The sequence below is a fragment of the Zingiber officinale genome, chromosome 3A, assembly GCF_018446385.1.
Source record: "Zingiber officinale cultivar Zhangliang chromosome 3A, Zo_v1.1, whole genome shotgun sequence".
Lineage (NCBI taxonomy): Eukaryota > Viridiplantae > Streptophyta > Magnoliopsida > Zingiberales > Zingiberaceae > Zingiber > Zingiber officinale.
In genome coordinates, this window is record NC_055990.1 from 163,259,029 (window position 1) to 163,275,847 (window position 16,819).

General features: G+C 41.6%; 2 protein-coding genes across 9 annotated transcripts; both read right to left on the bottom strand.

The window, feature by feature from the left end:
- Positions 1 to 9: 9 nt before the first annotated feature.
- LOC122053266 lies at positions 10 to 6,408 on the bottom strand. Of its 6 annotated transcripts, none has more exons than XM_042615239.1 (11): positions 6,151 to 6,408; positions 5,957 to 6,051; positions 5,648 to 5,769; positions 3,798 to 5,432; positions 3,581 to 3,696; positions 3,147 to 3,414; positions 2,393 to 2,525; positions 2,232 to 2,302; positions 1,903 to 2,030; positions 1,241 to 1,457; positions 10 to 1,114 (listed from the first exon to the last, which is right to left on the bottom strand). In XM_042615239.1, the coding sequence occupies exons 1-4, from the start codon at positions 6,398 to 6,400 to the stop codon at positions 4,364 to 4,366; spliced, it is 1,536 nt and encodes a 511-aa protein (XP_042471173.1). In that variant the 5' UTR covers positions 6,401 to 6,408; the 3' UTR covers positions 10 to 1,114; positions 1,241 to 1,457; positions 1,903 to 2,030; positions 2,232 to 2,302; positions 2,393 to 2,525; positions 3,147 to 3,414; positions 3,581 to 3,696; positions 3,798 to 4,363. The 6 variants fall into 6 exon arrangements, with proteins under 6 accessions (XP_042471173.1, XP_042471172.1, XP_042471170.1 ...); XM_042615238.1 differs by having other exon boundaries at positions 3,147 to 3,469; XM_042615236.1 differs by having other exon boundaries at positions 3,147 to 3,696.
- A 2,442-nt stretch (positions 6,409 to 8,850) lies between these two features.
- LOC122053265 (probable protein S-acyltransferase 19) lies at positions 8,851 to 12,703 on the bottom strand. Of its 3 annotated transcripts, none has more exons than XM_042615232.1 (10): positions 12,150 to 12,701; positions 11,895 to 12,008; positions 11,697 to 11,811; positions 11,451 to 11,629; positions 11,080 to 11,148; positions 10,929 to 11,000; positions 10,715 to 10,843; positions 10,294 to 10,374; positions 10,032 to 10,220; positions 8,851 to 9,966 (listed from the first exon to the last, which is right to left on the bottom strand). In XM_042615232.1, the coding sequence occupies exons 1-10, from the start codon at positions 12,192 to 12,194 to the stop codon at positions 9,136 to 9,138; spliced, it is 1,824 nt and encodes a 607-aa protein (XP_042471166.1). In that variant the 5' UTR covers positions 12,195 to 12,701; the 3' UTR covers positions 8,851 to 9,135. The 3 variants fall into 3 exon arrangements, with proteins under 3 accessions (XP_042471166.1, XP_042471168.1, XP_042471169.1); XM_042615234.1 differs by having other exon boundaries at positions 11,451 to 11,611; positions 12,150 to 12,697; XM_042615235.1 differs by lacking the exon at positions 10,294 to 10,374 and having other exon boundaries at positions 12,150 to 12,703.
- Positions 12,704 to 16,819: the final 4,116 nt, after the last annotated feature.

Below are 16,819 nucleotides of genomic sequence, written 5' to 3' on the forward strand. Positions count from 1 at the left end.
GTAATGCAGTTCCATGAAGTCTATAGATCAGTTGATATTGATATGAGTTGAATTGAGTAAAGAGAACACTGTTCAGATGCCAAGTTAAACATTCTTTTGGAATGGAAGTGGTGGTGCACATCAGATTGAAGATCTCCGATAACCCAACTGTTTCAGAATAGAAATGAATTGATGTAGTAGACTGAAAGCTGAACGCTTGATGTTAGATCTAGAGTTCTTCTGTTAGTGCCCTCTTACTTCAATTACTTGCATTTTGTTACCTCGTAGTGTCTGAACTATTTTCATTCCTCACAATATCTCTACCAGAAACATTTATAAGAGGTCCGCCGAAAAAGATAGATCGTTCGGAGCAATTCAATCTCTCTTGCTGCGATGGAGGCAACGTCGATGAAGAAATTTGTTGAGCAGGCCTACTGTCGAAAGCACTAGTTTCTGCAGAACAATTTGCCATGGGAATCCTAGAGGTTCTAGCATGGACGTCGACACCCAAGCTTCCTGCTGATGCGGGCAGAGACAAACCTGCCGGCTTCTTGATCCCAAGCTACACATGTTCTCTTGTGATCCCTAGCAACCAAAGGAGCAGATTGGAACATTGTAATCGTAAGTTGGGTAGATGGAGGAACCCTTCGAGCAATCTGAGATGGTCAGTCGGGAAGTGGTGGTCGAAAATTCTGTATGTCAGTCAGGAGCAGCGGACTCGTAAACACGAATAGGACTGCTTAGGCTGCTGCCACTTTGTGTACTGGTCTCGAAATCCTCCCTGCTGGCCACACGTTGCATTGCTAGAGTTTCTTAGAGGGGATATTTTCGCCTCGCTCCTGGATTCTCTGGTCACACTGAAGTCAACACTCACGCTGCTCCACACACTTGCCTTTCCGCTCAAACTATATTCAGCATCGCGCATGTGATGAGCTTCTGTTGTCTGCAGGACTGAGGACGATGCCCTGGCTTTCGCTGCAGCTCTCATTGCTTCATTAGAGTCCAATTTTGTGAGCTTCCAAGCACTAATCTTAACATTTTTCTTCGACTTGTTAGCTCTTTCTACATACTCAGCTGCATCAGGATCAATAGTGGAGGGCACCATGCCAGATTCCAAATGAAAGATAACCTCAACCTGTTTAAAAAGAAAAAAACTGAACAAAATAGTTATGGGTGATTTTAACTACATAATTATCCTTCATGGCCTCCAACTATAGCCCAAATATTGACTAAATACAACAACGGACTCGCCAAGCCTCACCTGTGGATCAACAAATACCCGACGTGCGCACCATATGCCTTTGTATTGAAGGTTGAAGGTTAAGAGAACTTCCGATGCTTAATCCAGTTGTTGCTGAATTAGTAGGGGAGTAAACATGGTTTTGTTCCTCTTACTCTCCTGGTGCCTCGCTCATTGCTCTCGTTGCAACGACATATTCCGTAGGTTATGTCAGTAACGAAACTGCAGTACAAATGGCCTACGGAAGCAGGGAATCTCAAATGTCAGGATCCATCCAGTTAACTATGGCATGAACATGCAATTAGCAAACTGAGTCTGAAAATGTAAGTTCTAGATGTAACTTATAATATCAAAGAAAAAGGGAGAGGCAGCCACGCAAGCATGATTTATATAGTTTCAAATATATAAAATCGAACAATATAAATTCCTGTGTGTTGTACTTGTGCTATTTTTCTCTGTTGTGATCTTTATTGGATTTTGGTTTTCCTAACAAGACATAAAGCACAATACAAAATAGCAACTATCTCCTATTTTAGCATAAGAAGCTTTTACTACCTTGCTTGCACCTAATATCCTTATCGGATATCTGTAACTACAGAATATGTTAAATAATTCAAATATTTAAATAAGAAATCAAAATATAGAACATTGACAATAGGACACCCATGATTGACCAAACTTACCACAACAACCGCAAAAGGAGCACGCGAGAACCCATTTCCAATCTTTTCCTTGATAATGGTTTCCATCCCCTTCTTATCGACAAAGCAAAGACAAGTACAGTGATACCTAGTCCACATTCAATTGCAAGCTGAAAATGGTAAAATACAGAGAATTAGGTTTTACTGAATATTCTACGTACCCAAATGAGACTAGTAGCCATGAGAATATGAAGCTATTATAATTTTTCCTCCCCACTCAATTGTTATGCCACTGTCAACAGTTGTGTAACAGGAAACATATTCTTACTGTCCAGCTAATGATGAAGGGGATGCTTATTATAAAATTTTACCTGGCAATGGTGATCAAACCCATCAACACATTTGTCACAGCTTGTGCAATGTTTACTAAATTTACATATACCTGCAGGTCCAAAGATCAAAATATGATTTGATAAACCAAATACATAAGCAATAAGATAAGATAATCTGAGGCAATATCCGACAAGATTACATTGACATCTAAGGAACAGGCTTGCATTATCCATAGAAGGAATAAAACCGATCTTGAAGTTTGAAGCTTGAATAGATAACAAGAGAATCTTGAAGTGTCAAAAATCTCCTCATTGTTTTTCCATATATTTTAGCTGTTGACAAAACATAACATAAACAGCCAAAGTCAAAAGTCCCAAATACTTGAGGTTGCTTACATGCGCTTATGAAAAAAAAACAAAAAGAAATACAAACTATCATGCACTAACCAGAAAAAAAGGTTCAAAAGACGTACAAAGATGCCAAACCAATGAGTCAGGAGTTAGCTTAAAAATCGTTAATGCATGACCCAAATTCAAAGGAAGAGACTAGACAGATTTTTACTAGTACTCTACTACTCTCTGATGTATAAGCAAGGGAGACTACAGTGCAAACTTAAGCTTTTTTGAGTGTTAGGAACAAAAAAATGTTCAAGAAACATCTACAAACATAGAATCTAAACATTAATGATCGTTTAAATAAGCATGAGATGTAGGCACTTGAGAAGCATGCTTGACAGAAACATCAAGTACCATATAACCTTTATGTAATTTTGACAATCTGATAATTTGAAGATATATTTACATAAGTAATAGCAGACTAGACTAAATTTCATAAAGTTGCCATCATCATAGAAGAATAAATGGCAAACAAAACTTTTCAATGTTTAAAATAAAGAACGAGAATAAATGGATTGGAGAATTAAAAGAAAGAATTCGCCAATTTAGAACACACACCTCAGTGTCGCACAAGGTGCAGAACAAAGCATCTTCTCCACCAGGTTCAATTCCTTCATGCCTGTGACAATTTTCTTTAGCAAATAATGCACATACAAGCCTACCAGAACTGCAGTAACCAGAAGTCCTTCATGTCCCTATTGTAGAATTTGCTTTGGGATCTCCTGAAGAAGAGGTCAGAACTCGCCTCCCAAAGATATAACCCATGTTATGAAAAAGTTCCATAAAATCGATTCCAAATTGCAGTATTTCACGTTTGAACGCACACCTACATCTTGCTTAATTAGCGTGCATCGCACATACAAAATAAAAACAGCTAAAGCCTGAAAAAAGCAATAAGATATGGAAGAAAAATCCCAAAAGTGAAATTTTTCACACAAGGATAACGGACACATTTCTATTTCATAGTTGCATTATTGGAAGAGTCTACATACCAGGGGAGTGTAAATGGCAACAAAGGCATATTCAAGGGATATCTTTGCCCAGAAAAGAGGTGACAAAGGCATAGTATGCAACAACCAGAAGGAAGAACACTGTTATAGTAAATAACCTACAAAAGATACAATAGATCCACAATCATCAACAAGATCCAAGGTAATGAAAGCAAAAAATAGGCAATTAACAGTTAATGATCCAAGGGAGTCTACATACCAGGGGAGTGAAGCTGGATTATTTGTTTGTTCAAGGCATCAACTATGCGAAGGAATAACCCTCTTTGCATCCGGAATCAATGTCAGAGTATGTCATCAGGATATACCGGCTCATCAGATAAGTAATCATTGAAAATACATGTGTTTGACTTCATGATCCCGGCTCAAATACCTTCTCTATTTTCTGCCGGAAAAACTTTGTGCTCTTTGACATAGCATTTGTCGTTGTGGAGCATTATTTGTTTATCTATATCCTCTGCATCTTTTACCAATTCATTTCTCCAGAATTAATAAATAATAGTTCTTTTAGATCCAGATTTTCAGACATTTGGAATAAATTAAGATATTTGTAGTTAAGAAAACAATGTTTGTAGAATAGAGGATTCTAGTTTCCTTACTTGTAACCAGCTAGTTTGTAATAACTATATTGTAACGGATACTTTTTAACGGTTAATTTATTAAATCCATATAATTGCTAGTGTGACATTAATAATTAAAAAGTATATTACATAAATGTTGGAGTACATCAAATAAAAGACAGAAATTATAACAATAATAAAGATCAATTTAAACACATCTACATCGAGCCAAGTCATATCTCTGATTAATTTTTTCAACTATTTTCTCATGTAAACGTAGTTGTCCTGGTGTCATCTCACTAGTATCCTTCATAAGAATTTCATAATCCTTATGAAGGACCTCGGCTTCCTGCAAAACTAATTTTTGCATTTGATATCCTTTAATATCTTGCCAATTTGTGTTGATGCTTTGTTCCATTTTGTCGCTCTCTCTTACTTTGGATTTGCCCTTCTTCTTTGCCGCCTTTTGCTCTATTGGACGAATGCAGACTTCACAGTCGTCCACATCAACACACATATCCAGATTTGATGTGGAAGTGTGCCCCGTTGATTCGGATGTCCTTGCCTTCTTGCTAGAATGATGACTAACTGGTTGTGGAGCATATTTCTCATACTCTCTAAGAACTCGCCACACATGCATATACTTGAAGTCCTTGTTATTATTTTTGGCTTTCCACATATTCAATGCGTTCTCTAACACATTCTCGCTACTCCAACTGCTTTGACGATCAGTAGAAAAATTATTGTAGATTACAGAAAATTCATTCACCATCGGCATGAACTTATAGTAATGTGATTTTAGTCGTTTCCAAATTCTCGGCACAGTTCCAGCAGGCCGATGTTTGTTGTAGTAATTAGTGATACGTTTCCAAAAAGCTTGATCCTTCTGGTCATTATCAATGACTGCATCAGTGCTGATAGTGGCCCATGACTTTGCAAGGATCACATCTTCATCGGGAGACCAAACTGTTCGTTTTGAGTCATCTCTCACTGGTTCGTATTCATGCTCTATGTGTGATGAGTGTGATGGCCACTGAGTTGCTAGAATAGATGATGGCGTTACGGGTTCTTTGTCGCATATAGATGCATCGACACTAGCCCTTCTTGATTCATTCAAAGGCATGGCCAATGGTTGAGGAGGAGAAAATACGTACGGCAAAGTTGACATCCCAAATTGTTTGCCCATGGGCGAACAATCTTGCTTGGCCATTTTCACTATCATCACGTTGCAATCCGCATGGTGAGCACAGTAATCGCTGACGCTACCTAGAACAGCCCTGCAGAAACGGAGATTACATTACATCCATTTGTGGTCGAAATTTGCAGAGCTAAAGGAGTATCAACTATCAAATCTTGTCCTTGTTCTAAAAGACACTTAATGTTTTCTTCTTCTTCTTCTTTCTTTTTTTTTTTTTTTGTTGTTTCTCTGAAAGCTCTGAACTTATAAGTTATAAACAGGTAATTAACTACACCGGATGAAAAAGCTTCGTACCTTTTGATTGCTCCATATCCATGGCTTCCCATAACCAATATTTCTGCATGATGCTTCTCCACTGCTTGGCATAGAACGATTCTGGCATCTCCCTCGAGCACTTCACACTCAACATCCCGGACCTGAAATTGTCAGAAATGACAAACCCTAATGAATCCAAGAACTCAAATTAAACGCTTGAGGAATCTTGGCCACAAAACCACATTGGTATCATCAATCAAATAGTAGGGCAAATTTGGGAAAGTAACAGGGCGACGATGCAACAAGAACTCGCTAAAACCGTGAGCTTGGACTAGGGATCGGTGTTACCGAATGGGCAAGGCACATCTCCTTGGCTTTAGCGATCACCTGCAACGAGATCTTGGTCAGATCGGCCTTCACGACTGACAGCATGTCCGGCGCTCCTGCGATCAATCAACAAGGCTAAAGCTCCAAATCAAAGCTGAGTTGAAAGAAGCCCTAGCATTCACCGATGAAGAGTGAAACAAGGGAGGGAATGTTACCTGTTGCAGAGAGGCTGAAGATGGAGGTCGGCGCGGGCCTGGCGTGGACGACCACTAGCTTGAAGGGCAAGGTGGAGCCAGCGGCAGCCGAGGAGAAGAAACGTAGGAGCGTCCACCGGAGCGCGTGGAAGCTGTACTCGCTGTCGTCGACCGCCACCACAATCACCGGCTTACCCACTGCCGCCGCTCCTCCATCGATCTTCGTAGAAGCCATTCTTCGCGCTCGCTGCAATCGCAGTAGAGGAAGCATCGTAGAGGGATAAAATGACGTACGATTGGACAATATCCGTTTCGCACCCCGGAAATTATTCACTTTTTTAGCATATCCCAAGAGTTTTCAAATTAGCACTTTCATTTTATTTACGGAAAGACGTTGCAGTGAATCAAGGAGATTAACGATTGTCGATTAGCATTATAAATGGTGATAAAAAGTGAATACGTTTACTCCTAATGTTCTTGATAATTCGTCTCAAGGTTAATACAGAGAAGGTAAATCACGGGAGGTAAATGAACTATGCATTCATCAATAAATTTGATGTTTAATTTAGTAAAAATTTATTTATATAAATTTAATATAAATAAAATTAATTAACCAACTAAATTTTAACAACTCGTTAAATTAAACAAATAAATTTGAGCATATATGTGTTCAAGTTCATTAACGTTCGTGAACAATATTCATGAACAACATTCATGATCAATATTCACGAACCATATTCATTAATAAAACTCTTTTCAATATGTTAAATAAATAATAAAATAAAATTAATTAATTAATTAAAATTATTGAGTTCAATAACCAATCAACCAACTAAAAATTTCAAATAATCAAACAACCTTGAATTGAGAGCTCGATAATATCTAAACAAACCAAGCTCAAGCCAAGCTTGAATTTAGAGCTCAATTACATCTAAACAAGTCAAGCTCAAGCCAAGATTCAAGCAAGCTAAAACTCATTGATCCTGTTCGAGAGTCGAGGCGATGGTAACTGGGGGTGTGGCGCTCCTGTTGAACGCTGATGCACTCCTAATTGACGGGACCTGCAACCACAAAGCATCAGTGTCGGGTCATGGAGGGATTCCCTGGCGATGACCCTCCGACGCTCAAGTCGGACACTGGTGATATGGAAGAAACGGGGAAGCAAAATGACGGCTTAACTGTAGCTACAGTAGAGATTATGCATACCTCCGACGAACATTGGAGCTCCTTATATAGGGCTCGGGGAGTGCGCGTGCACGCTTCTCGATGCGTGCACACTTCTCAAAGCCTTCCCTGAAAGGACATGCCAGAAAAAGTACCTCTGACGTCATACTTCAATGACCCGAACATATCTTGACAAGACAGTGGAAGCTTCTGTCGTACGATTCTCTGTCTGATCTCTGCCTGACCATGCCGTCGACCATGCTATCTGTCGAATGCACGAGTCTCGAGGAAGATATCAGTCGATCTTGCTTTTGTTTGCTGGTGGGTCGAGCGGATGACCGCTCGGCTACTTCCGCTGGCAGGGCTGAGCGGGGTGGTCGCTCGGCTACTTCCACTGTCTGGGCTTGTTGGGTCGTGTTTCCGCTTCGCTGGCTATGATATGATCTTTGGGCGATCCTGATGTCTACCTGGCACATGCCCAGCCGCTCGGCACATGACCTGCCGGTCGGCGCCTACTTTGGTGATACTGGGTCTCTGAGTGTCAGAAACTCGGTGTGAGACCGAGCTGTGATAATGTCATCACATGCCCATTCCTTAGTCCAACTGACTGATGGGGTTATCCGGTCGGACGCTAGCCTGGGGATGTTAATCGCTTTGACTTTGACCTTCCACGTGGCGCTGATCTCCTGTGGGGCGGGGCCCCACCTTACCACTGAATCACTCATAAAAAATAAACCAAGCTTAAATACCCCAAAACTCGGCTCGACTTGTTTGCAGTCCTATTATTGATTAAAATGACAAGTTTGAAGAAGTCTTATTCATGATTTAGAAAACCCAGAGGGGGAGATGGTAGTTTCCCATACCAATTCGATACCAGATTCAAGAGGCCAGATCCTCTGGTCCACTTTTTGCGGACCAGGGAAGGACCACTTACATGCATTGGTGGGGAGTCATGATCCCCACCTATTTTACAGGTGAGGGTCATGATTCCCTACCAATGCATACAAGTGATTTTTTTTTTGGCCCGTAAAAAATGAACCAGAGGATCTGAGCTGCGGATGAGGTCAAATCCTCTATTCTGTTTTTTACGGACTAGGAGAGGACCATTTACATGTATTGATGGGGAGCTATGATCTCTATCTATTTTATATGTGGAGGCCATGATTCCCTATCAATACATACAAATGATTCGTTTTCTGATCCATAAAAAATGAACCGAGGATCTGAGCTAAGGATCCAAAGAAAATGAAAGGGACAGATAACATAAGATTCTACCCGTTTCAATACCTTTTTGTTATTGGACCACTTCCGGGTGCGGAGCCTATTTTTCTTCAAATCTTCAGACAGGTAAGGCCTCTTCTGTAGATGGACTGATGGAAACGAATAGGCGAATCATCTTTTACCACTATAATAAATAATCGAGTTGACCCAAATTAGAATCGTCAAATCTAGACGGTTTACTGAACTCAACGGCTTAGATGCGATCTTTGGAAGAAGGGAATATTTCGAGGATCATGTCCATGTTGTCGTAGTGGTTTGGATCGTTGATTACAAAGATTGAATGAATAAGAGATGTTCTTGTGCAATGCAGTTCCATGAAGTCTATAGAATAGTTCGTATTGACATGAGTTGAATTGACTCAATTGAGTAAAGAGAATCACTGTTCAGATGCCAACTTGAACATTCTTTGGAATGGAAGTGGTTGTGAATCTCAGATCTCCGATAACCCAACTGTTTCAGAATACAAATGAATTGATGTCGAAGTAGACTGAAAGTTGAACACTTGATGTTAGATCTAGAGTTCTTCTGTTAGTGCCCTCTTACTTCAATTACTTGCATTTGTTACCTCTTAGTGCCTGAACTGTTTTCATTCCTCACGGTGTCTCTACCAGGAACATTTATAAGAGGTCCACCGAAAAAGATAGATCGTTCATAGTAGTTCAATCTCTCATGCTGCAAAGAAGGAGCAGGCCTACTGTCGAAAGTACTAGTTTCTGCAAAACGATTTGCCATGGGAATCCTAGAGGTTCTAGCATGGACGTCGACACCCAGGCTTACTGCTGATGCGGGCACTGAGACAAACCTGCCGGCATCTTGATCCCAAACTACGCATGTTCTCTTGTGATCCCTAGCAGCCAAAGGAGCAGATTGGAACATTGGATTCGTGAGTTGGGTAGATGGAGGAATCCTTGGAGCAATCTGAGCTGGTCGGCCGGGAAGTGGCTGTTGAAAATTTGGTATGTCAGGAGCAGCCGACTCGTAAACTCGAATAGGACTGCCTAGGCTGCTGCCACTTTGTGTACTGGTCTCAAAATCTTCCCTGCTGGCCACACTTTGCAAGCTAGAGTTTCTCAGAGGGGATTGTTTTGCGTCGCTCCTGGATTCTCTGGTCACACTGCAGTCGACACTCAAGCTGCTCCGCACGCTTGCCTTTCCGCTCGAACTATATTCAGCATCAAGCACGCGATGAGGATCTATTGGACGCAGGACTGAGGACGATGCCCTGGCTTTGGCTGCAGCTCTCATTGCTTCATTAGAGTCCAATTTTGCGAGCTTCCAAGCACTAATCTTAACATTTTTCTTCGACTTGTTAGCTCTTTCTACAAACCCAGCTGCATCGGGATCAATAGTGGAGGGCACCATGCCAGGTTCCAAATGAGAGATAACCTCATCCTGTTAAAATTAAAAATGAACAAAATATAGCCCAAATAATGAACAACAGAGTCCCCGAGCTTCACCTGTCGATCGACAAATACCCGAGGAGGTGTGCACCATATGCCTTTGTATGGAAGGTTAAGAGAGCTTCCAATGCTTAATCCAGTTGTTGCTGAATTAGTAGGGGAGTAAACAGGATTTGGTTCCTCTTCATTTCCTGGTGCCTCGCTCATTGCTCTCATTGCGACGACATATTCATAGGTAGTAATTCCCTGGAATTGGGAGGGGGAACAAACCATTGGTCTTTCGAGCTAGAAATTCTATTGAATTGAGTATTGAGACAACCTTCTTTATCAAAATCATATGGAAAAAGAACAGTTCTCCCAGAGGTACACATGCCAGTAATGAAACTGCAGTACAAATGGCCTACCAAAGCAGGGAAACTCAAATGTCAGGATCCATCCAGTTGACTATGGTATGAACTCACATGATTTATATAGTTTCAAATATATAAAGTCGAACAATGTAAATTCTTGTGTTTGTTATACTTGTGCTATTTTTCTCTGTTTGTGATCTTCATTGGAATCTCCTATTTTAGCATAAGAAGCATTGACTACCTTGCTATTGCAACTGATATCCCTATTCGATATCTATAACTACTGAATATGTTAACTAATTCAAATATTTAAAAAAGAAATCGATATAAGGAACATCGACAACTACCCACGAAATTGCAAATAGGACACTCATGATCGACCAAACTTACCACAACAACGGCAAAAGGAGCACGTGAGAACCCATTTCCGAGCTTTTCCTTGATGATGGTCTCCATGCCCTTCTTATCAACAAAGCACAAGACAAGTACAGTGATGCCTACTCCACATTCAATTGCAAGCTGAAAATGGTAAAATACAGAGAATTAGGTTTCACTGATCACTATGAAGTCAGTCGAATCGCGAGTAAAAAAGCATTCTACGTACCCAAATGAGACCAGTAGCCATGAGAGCAATGAAGCTATTATAATTTTTCCTCCCCACACAATTGTTAAGCCACTGTCAAGAGTTATGTAACAGGAAACATATTCTTACTGTCGAGCTAACGGTGAAGGAGATTCTTATTATAAAATTTTACCCGGCAATGGTGATCAAACCCATCGACACATTTGTCACAGCTTCTGCAATGTTTACTAAATTTACATACCTGCAGATCCAAAGATCAAAATATGATTTGATAAACCAAATAAGATAATCTGCAGCATTATCCAACAAGATTACATTGGCACCTACAAACATAGTATCTAAACATTAATGATCGTTTAAATAAGCATGAGATGTAGGCACTTGCAGAGCATTCCTGACAGAAACATCAAGGTGCCATAACCTTAATGTAATTTTAGCAATCTGATCATTCAAAGATATACTTACATAAGTAATAGCAGACTAACCATCATCATAGAAGAATTAATTAATGGCAAACAAAACTTTTCAATGTAGAACACACACCTCAGCATTGCACAAGGTGCAGAACAAAGCATCTTCTCCACCAGGTTCAATTTCTTCGTGCCTGCCACAATCTTCTTTAGCAAATAATGCACACACAACCCTACAAGAACCGCAGCAACCAGAAGTCCTTTGTGTCCCTATTGTAGAATTTGCTTTGGGATCTGCCGAAGAAGAATCCTCTGAATCAGAACACACCTCCATAAAATCGATTCCAAATTGCAATATTTGCAAGTTTTGAATACATACCTACATCTTGCAAATCTGGGATATCCTCTACTCCATCGTCAAACTTTGACATAACTCCAGGATCAGCTGGGTTAATTCGTGTACATCGCACATACAAAATAAAAACAGCTAAAGCCTGAAAAAAGAAGTAAGATCTTCACACGAGGATAACGGGAACATTTCTATTTGATAGTTGCATTACTGGAAGAGTCTACACACCAGGGGAGTGTAAACGGCAACGAAGGCATATTCAAGGATATCTTTGCCCAGAAAAGGGGCGAAGAAGGCATAGTATGCAACGACCAGAAGGAAGAACACTGTTATAGCAATAACCTACAGAAGATGCAATAGATCCACAGTCATCAACGAGATCCAAGGGATTAAGAGCAAAACAAGAGTCGCCATTTACCACGCTTAGGGTTTACCCCAGAGATTGCGCAGCGAGTAATCTTAAAACCGAGAAGGAAGCGATACCTGGAAGTTATGTGCAGGAAGCTGCCAGCCATGGCGCCTCGCCATTATTGCGGGGAGGGGGACTCTCACCAGCCCTTGGAATCACATAGAGAGAAGGCGAAAATGAAGATTCTCGAGCCCTGAAGAAGGATGGACAAGAGGAAACCAACAAAAAAGGGACCTCCTTTCAGGTCCCAGCAGCGCAAAACTAAGAGGATTTGGTACCCAACTTGCTCAGTGGTTGAAAGCACCAGCTCTGCGACAGACGTTGGAGGGCAATGGTCGCTGAGAAGAGCCTCCCTGTCGCTCTCCTCCAAATACGGCGCTTGGCTGCCGTGCCGGTGCGCACCACCTCCTCTGCGAGAGGCAACGGGGAAGGAGAATAATTCGTACTGCTCCTCTCTCCCTCCTCCTCCTCTCTCTCTCTCTCTCCACAGTGCACGTGGTGGAAGTAGGCTTGCAGCATGGATGGTTCCCAAAACTCTACCACTTAATTTACCATTTTTGCCACAGTTTTACTTGCAAACTGTTTTGGTTTCAAAACTGAAGGCATCCGCCATTGCTGCCGTCGTCGATCTGTTAATAATCTGACAGGAAACGATAAATAATTGATTCTTCCCCTCGATTTCACTGTTTACAGATTGACTTAAACACACAGCCCAGACAAAGTTTGCAGCCAGTTGTTGAAGAATCGCTTCCTTCTTTATTAAATGCTACAAGTGCGTAGTACATGCCCCCATTTAATTCAAGCTTGGGGAAGTTGCCATCTCTGTTCTTCCAGTTTTAAATTTTAATTCAAGCTTTGTTGAGAGTACAAACAAGATTTCGAAACTAGAGTTGAAAATATGACAGTAGATAATTAAGGACGTAATGTTCAGAATAAACAAATTTAAGCCAGCTATCATCGTAATTAAAGAAGTCCCACATGAACACCTAATCGATGAAGCAGAACGTGCAATAGCATTCTACTACGTACAGAATCATACACAGTCTACGTATAAAAGTAGAATACCATGTGGAACAGACGTATTCATCCTTTCCAACGAATTCCATTATTATGGAACAGACTGCCATGTGGAGATCACTAACAACTAGTAATTATTTTAAAATTAAAAAGAAAAGTGGTAATTGTTAAACTATATTAGTATTATACGACGACGTGGAGGTGTTCATGCATGCACGGTCTTCAACTGCTCGTGTCTTCTCTTGAATTTTTGAATTCGATAAATTTTTTTTAATAACGTTATTAATGGGCTTCTTCATGGGCCGACAGAATAGCGCCTCCTCCGCTGCCGCTGACCACAGACCCACCGACGAGGACGGCTGTACGTGATCCCGCCGACGAGTAAGCTGTCCGTCGGAAGGAGAATCGTCCGATCCCGCCGATTTTATACGATTACATCGATTTTATTCAGACTCCGCTATAAAATCAATTCTTAACCGATCTGGATCGATGTCTTACCTCTGAATAGTAAGATCGTACGATCCGATCACGATTTTACAAACGTGGTATTGAGCTTTGCAAATGTCGTTGTTTTGAATGCATGTCACAACGCCATGCATTGTTGCTTTGTCGTATTTGTTGTTTTGTCATATTTGTTGCTTTGCATGCATGCGAATGGTGAAGAATGAACCGAATGAGGAAAACTCCTTGGTACCTAATTAAAGGAAAAGCAAGAGAGCGAAGGAAAGAAGGAAAGGGAGAGCTAATCTCCTTTAATTTCTTCGTTTCTTGCTCTTTCATTGTGTCGTGCGATTTTTTACTTGACAGATATTTGCGTACGTATTCAGGAATAAATTCAGGTTATCAAGGTTCACCTGTGCTTGGTTGTATATGTTCATGATTTTGTAATTTTATTTTAGGAAATAGACGGTTTAAGCATAGCCTTTTAAATCGTTAAAGGGGACGAATCTATTTAAGGAGATTGCGTCATTGCAGGACTCGACTTTAATTATTCCTCGAATGACACTCCTCACGCAATCCACTTGGACTCAGGCTAGTGATTTGTTTGATGTCCGCCTTGAGCTTTCAGCATCAAAGCACTCACCGACTCAGCAACTTGGTGAATTGATGGCTCGACGAAATCCTCTCCCACTTGGACTTGGGCAGCTCAAGATGAAATTGGCAAATAGGCTACTTAGCTAGGCCGACAATTTGATATATCAGCTCAAGTCATTTTAATAGCTAAGTAATCCATGCCCCTCCAACATATTGCGCTATAGAGATCCAACAATTTTAAAATAGATTTATATTATATTGAGATGAAGACAGAAGATGTTGAGAAGCAACAAGCTCAACATGTGTCGACCTCCTACGTCCTGGTTGAAAAATATTCTAATCAATTGTGGGGAAAAGCTAGAGAAATTCATTGGGTTAAACTTTAAGCAATGGTCACAGAAAAGGTTCTTCTACCTAACCATGTTGAACCGAACACATATCTTGACCGAGAAACCTCTTAAATTTATTGAGGGTGTACGGCGGTGAAGCACTAGCCCCGGTGGAAGTCGGAGTGGAGTTCGATCGGATGTAGCACTACGACGAGGAGAACAACAAGCGGAGATTGAAGGAGTTAGACTTGGTCGACGAAGCACGGGACAAGGTTGTCGTTCTACTGATAGCATACCGGCAGTGAATGAAGCAGAGCTACAACCGGAGGGTTATCCCGTGGTCCTTCCTGGTCGGCGATCTAGTATGGAAGAGGATAAAGTCGGTCGGCGACATCACCAAACTCGAAACCCCATGGGTGGAACCCTATAAGGTTGTGCACAAACTCCACTCGGGAGCATATTATTTGGAAGACAAAGACGAAAGATGGTTGGAACGATCGTGGAGTGCGAACCACCTCCAACCCTATAAGGCAGGGTAAGAGGTGTATAAATAATTATATTTACCTATATATGTGTACATGTCTTCCAAATGCAAAACAAATATGAATAAAATCGCAAACATTCTAGACTCATTAGTCGGTCAGGCATATTAAGTCGAGCGGCGACTATAAACCCCAACTTATATCGACGGTTGAGCGGCGACCTTAAACCCTTATCTTCATCATCAGTTTAGCGGTGACCTTAAACCCTTGTTTTCATCAGTGGTCGAGCGGCGACCTTAAACTCTTGTCTTCATCAGCGATCGAGCGGCGACCTTAAACCCATGTCTACGTCATGAAATAGTTGAGTGGAGACTTTAAAACTGATTGATCGCCTAACAGATAACCGGTTGTTGATCGGAAAAACATGAGGCCACACTTGCAATTTGTGCGACAATACTTAATCTAAATACAAGTCGAAAATGTCGAACAGCTAGAAAGAGACAAAGAAAAATAGCAGTTCGTCGGACGGACAAACATTCATTAATACTTCAAGAAAATTTTACAGAAGCAAAACTCACAGGCTCACTCCAAAAAATCTAAAATATCGTCAAGCAGCGACTTAGTTAGCTTGTCCTGACTGATGACTTTGCTTGTCAAAGCGGTGGAGAGATAGCCGTCTTCCTTCAATTGAGCGAATGTCCCGTCGATAGCCAAGTCGAATAGACGGAGAGCCCGATCGGCGACTTTGTCATTAAAAGTATCCGAGCGGATGTAAGCCTGTTTCATGAGATTAAACTTGCTCAACTCAGCTCCTTGATAAGTCTCTAAGGTAGCTCGAGAGGCCTCCAACTCTTCCTTCAACTTGGCGAGCTCTTCATTTTTGGCGTCGAGTTGGATCTTCGCAATAGTCTGCTCGACCAACCATTTTTCCTGCTCGACCTTCAGCGCGACCTCAGCCTCCTTCAGGTTCTGAGTCAACACCCGAAGCTCTTTGTTTTTTATCTCTAGATCTTCAATGGCTCGAAGTTTCCTGGTGTTGGCCGTGTGGATTTTGGACTCGAAGGAGGCAGACTATTTATGAAGTCAGGCCAGTTGTACCGCCTGCTTGACGCTCTTTCCTTTCTCCACTTCGAGCTGCTCGGAGCTCTTATTCAGATCGACCCTTAACTGAGTCATCTTGGCGTTCATCTGCTTCAATTGTGCTTGAGAAGCAGATGATTGGCCGCTCGAAGTACGGAGCTGCTAGACTTCACGCTCTAGGTAAACAAGTCTATTGCACATGGTCAGGCTTTCCACCCAATACTGCAGAGAACGTTAAGCATTATACAAATTGAGCGGACAAAAGAAAGGGGAAAGATATACATACCCCAGTAGACATCTAGGTGTGTGGCTATTCGCCAGTTCCCCCGAAGCTACCACCGCCGCACGGACTCGGGTGTCAGCCCATATCTATACGAGCATCCCTTGTATTTTTATTTGATGCTCGGGGTCAGGGACATTGGGTCGTCTGGATGGCGATACTCGTCAGTCAGCAAATGGATGATTGCCGTTATTGATCTCTGGCCGCTTGGGCTGGAAGGTGCCGAAGTCATCCGCCCGATGGGCTGTGAGGAGATTGACCAGATGCGGGACATCTGCGCCCCCGACAGAAATGGGGGCATGAAGGCGGTTGACGGCGCGTAAATCTTCCCTTGAGGTAGCCCGGACAATGAAGGTGTTCGGTCGGAGGACAGAGACGATTCTATGGGTGAGGTGAGTGATTTCCTAGAGAGAGAGAGAAACTCCACACGGTGAGGTGAGTGATTTCTACGCTCATTCTCGAGTGATCTTGGCAGAACTTTCCTTGGTTTCTACTCCCCTTGGTGGTGTCCATCCACTTGT

Coding starts and splice junctions, on each gene's coding strand:
- LOC122053266 (XM_042615239.1), bottom strand. CDS start 6,400: ATGCTTCCTCTACTGCGATTGCAGCGAGCGCGAAGAATGGCTTCTACG. Junction 6,052..6,150: donor CTTCAGCCTCTCTGCAACAG/GTAACATTCCCT, acceptor GATTGATCGCAG/GAGCGCCGGACATGCTGTCA. Junction 5,433..5,647: donor GGATATGGAGCAATCAAAAG/GTACGAAGCTTT, acceptor CCGTTTCTGCAG/GGCTGTTCTAGGTAGCGTCA.
- LOC122053265 (XM_042615232.1), bottom strand. CDS start 12,194: ATGGCGAGGCGCCATGGCTGGCAGCTTCCTGCACATAACTTCCAG. Junction 11,149..11,450: donor GCACCTTGTGCAATGCTGAG/GTGTGTGTTCTA, acceptor TTGGATCTGCAG/GTATGTAAATTTAGTAAACA. Junction 9,967..10,031: donor GGGTATTTGTCGATCGACAG/GTGAAGCTCGGG, acceptor TAATTTTAACAG/GATGAGGTTATCTCTCATTT.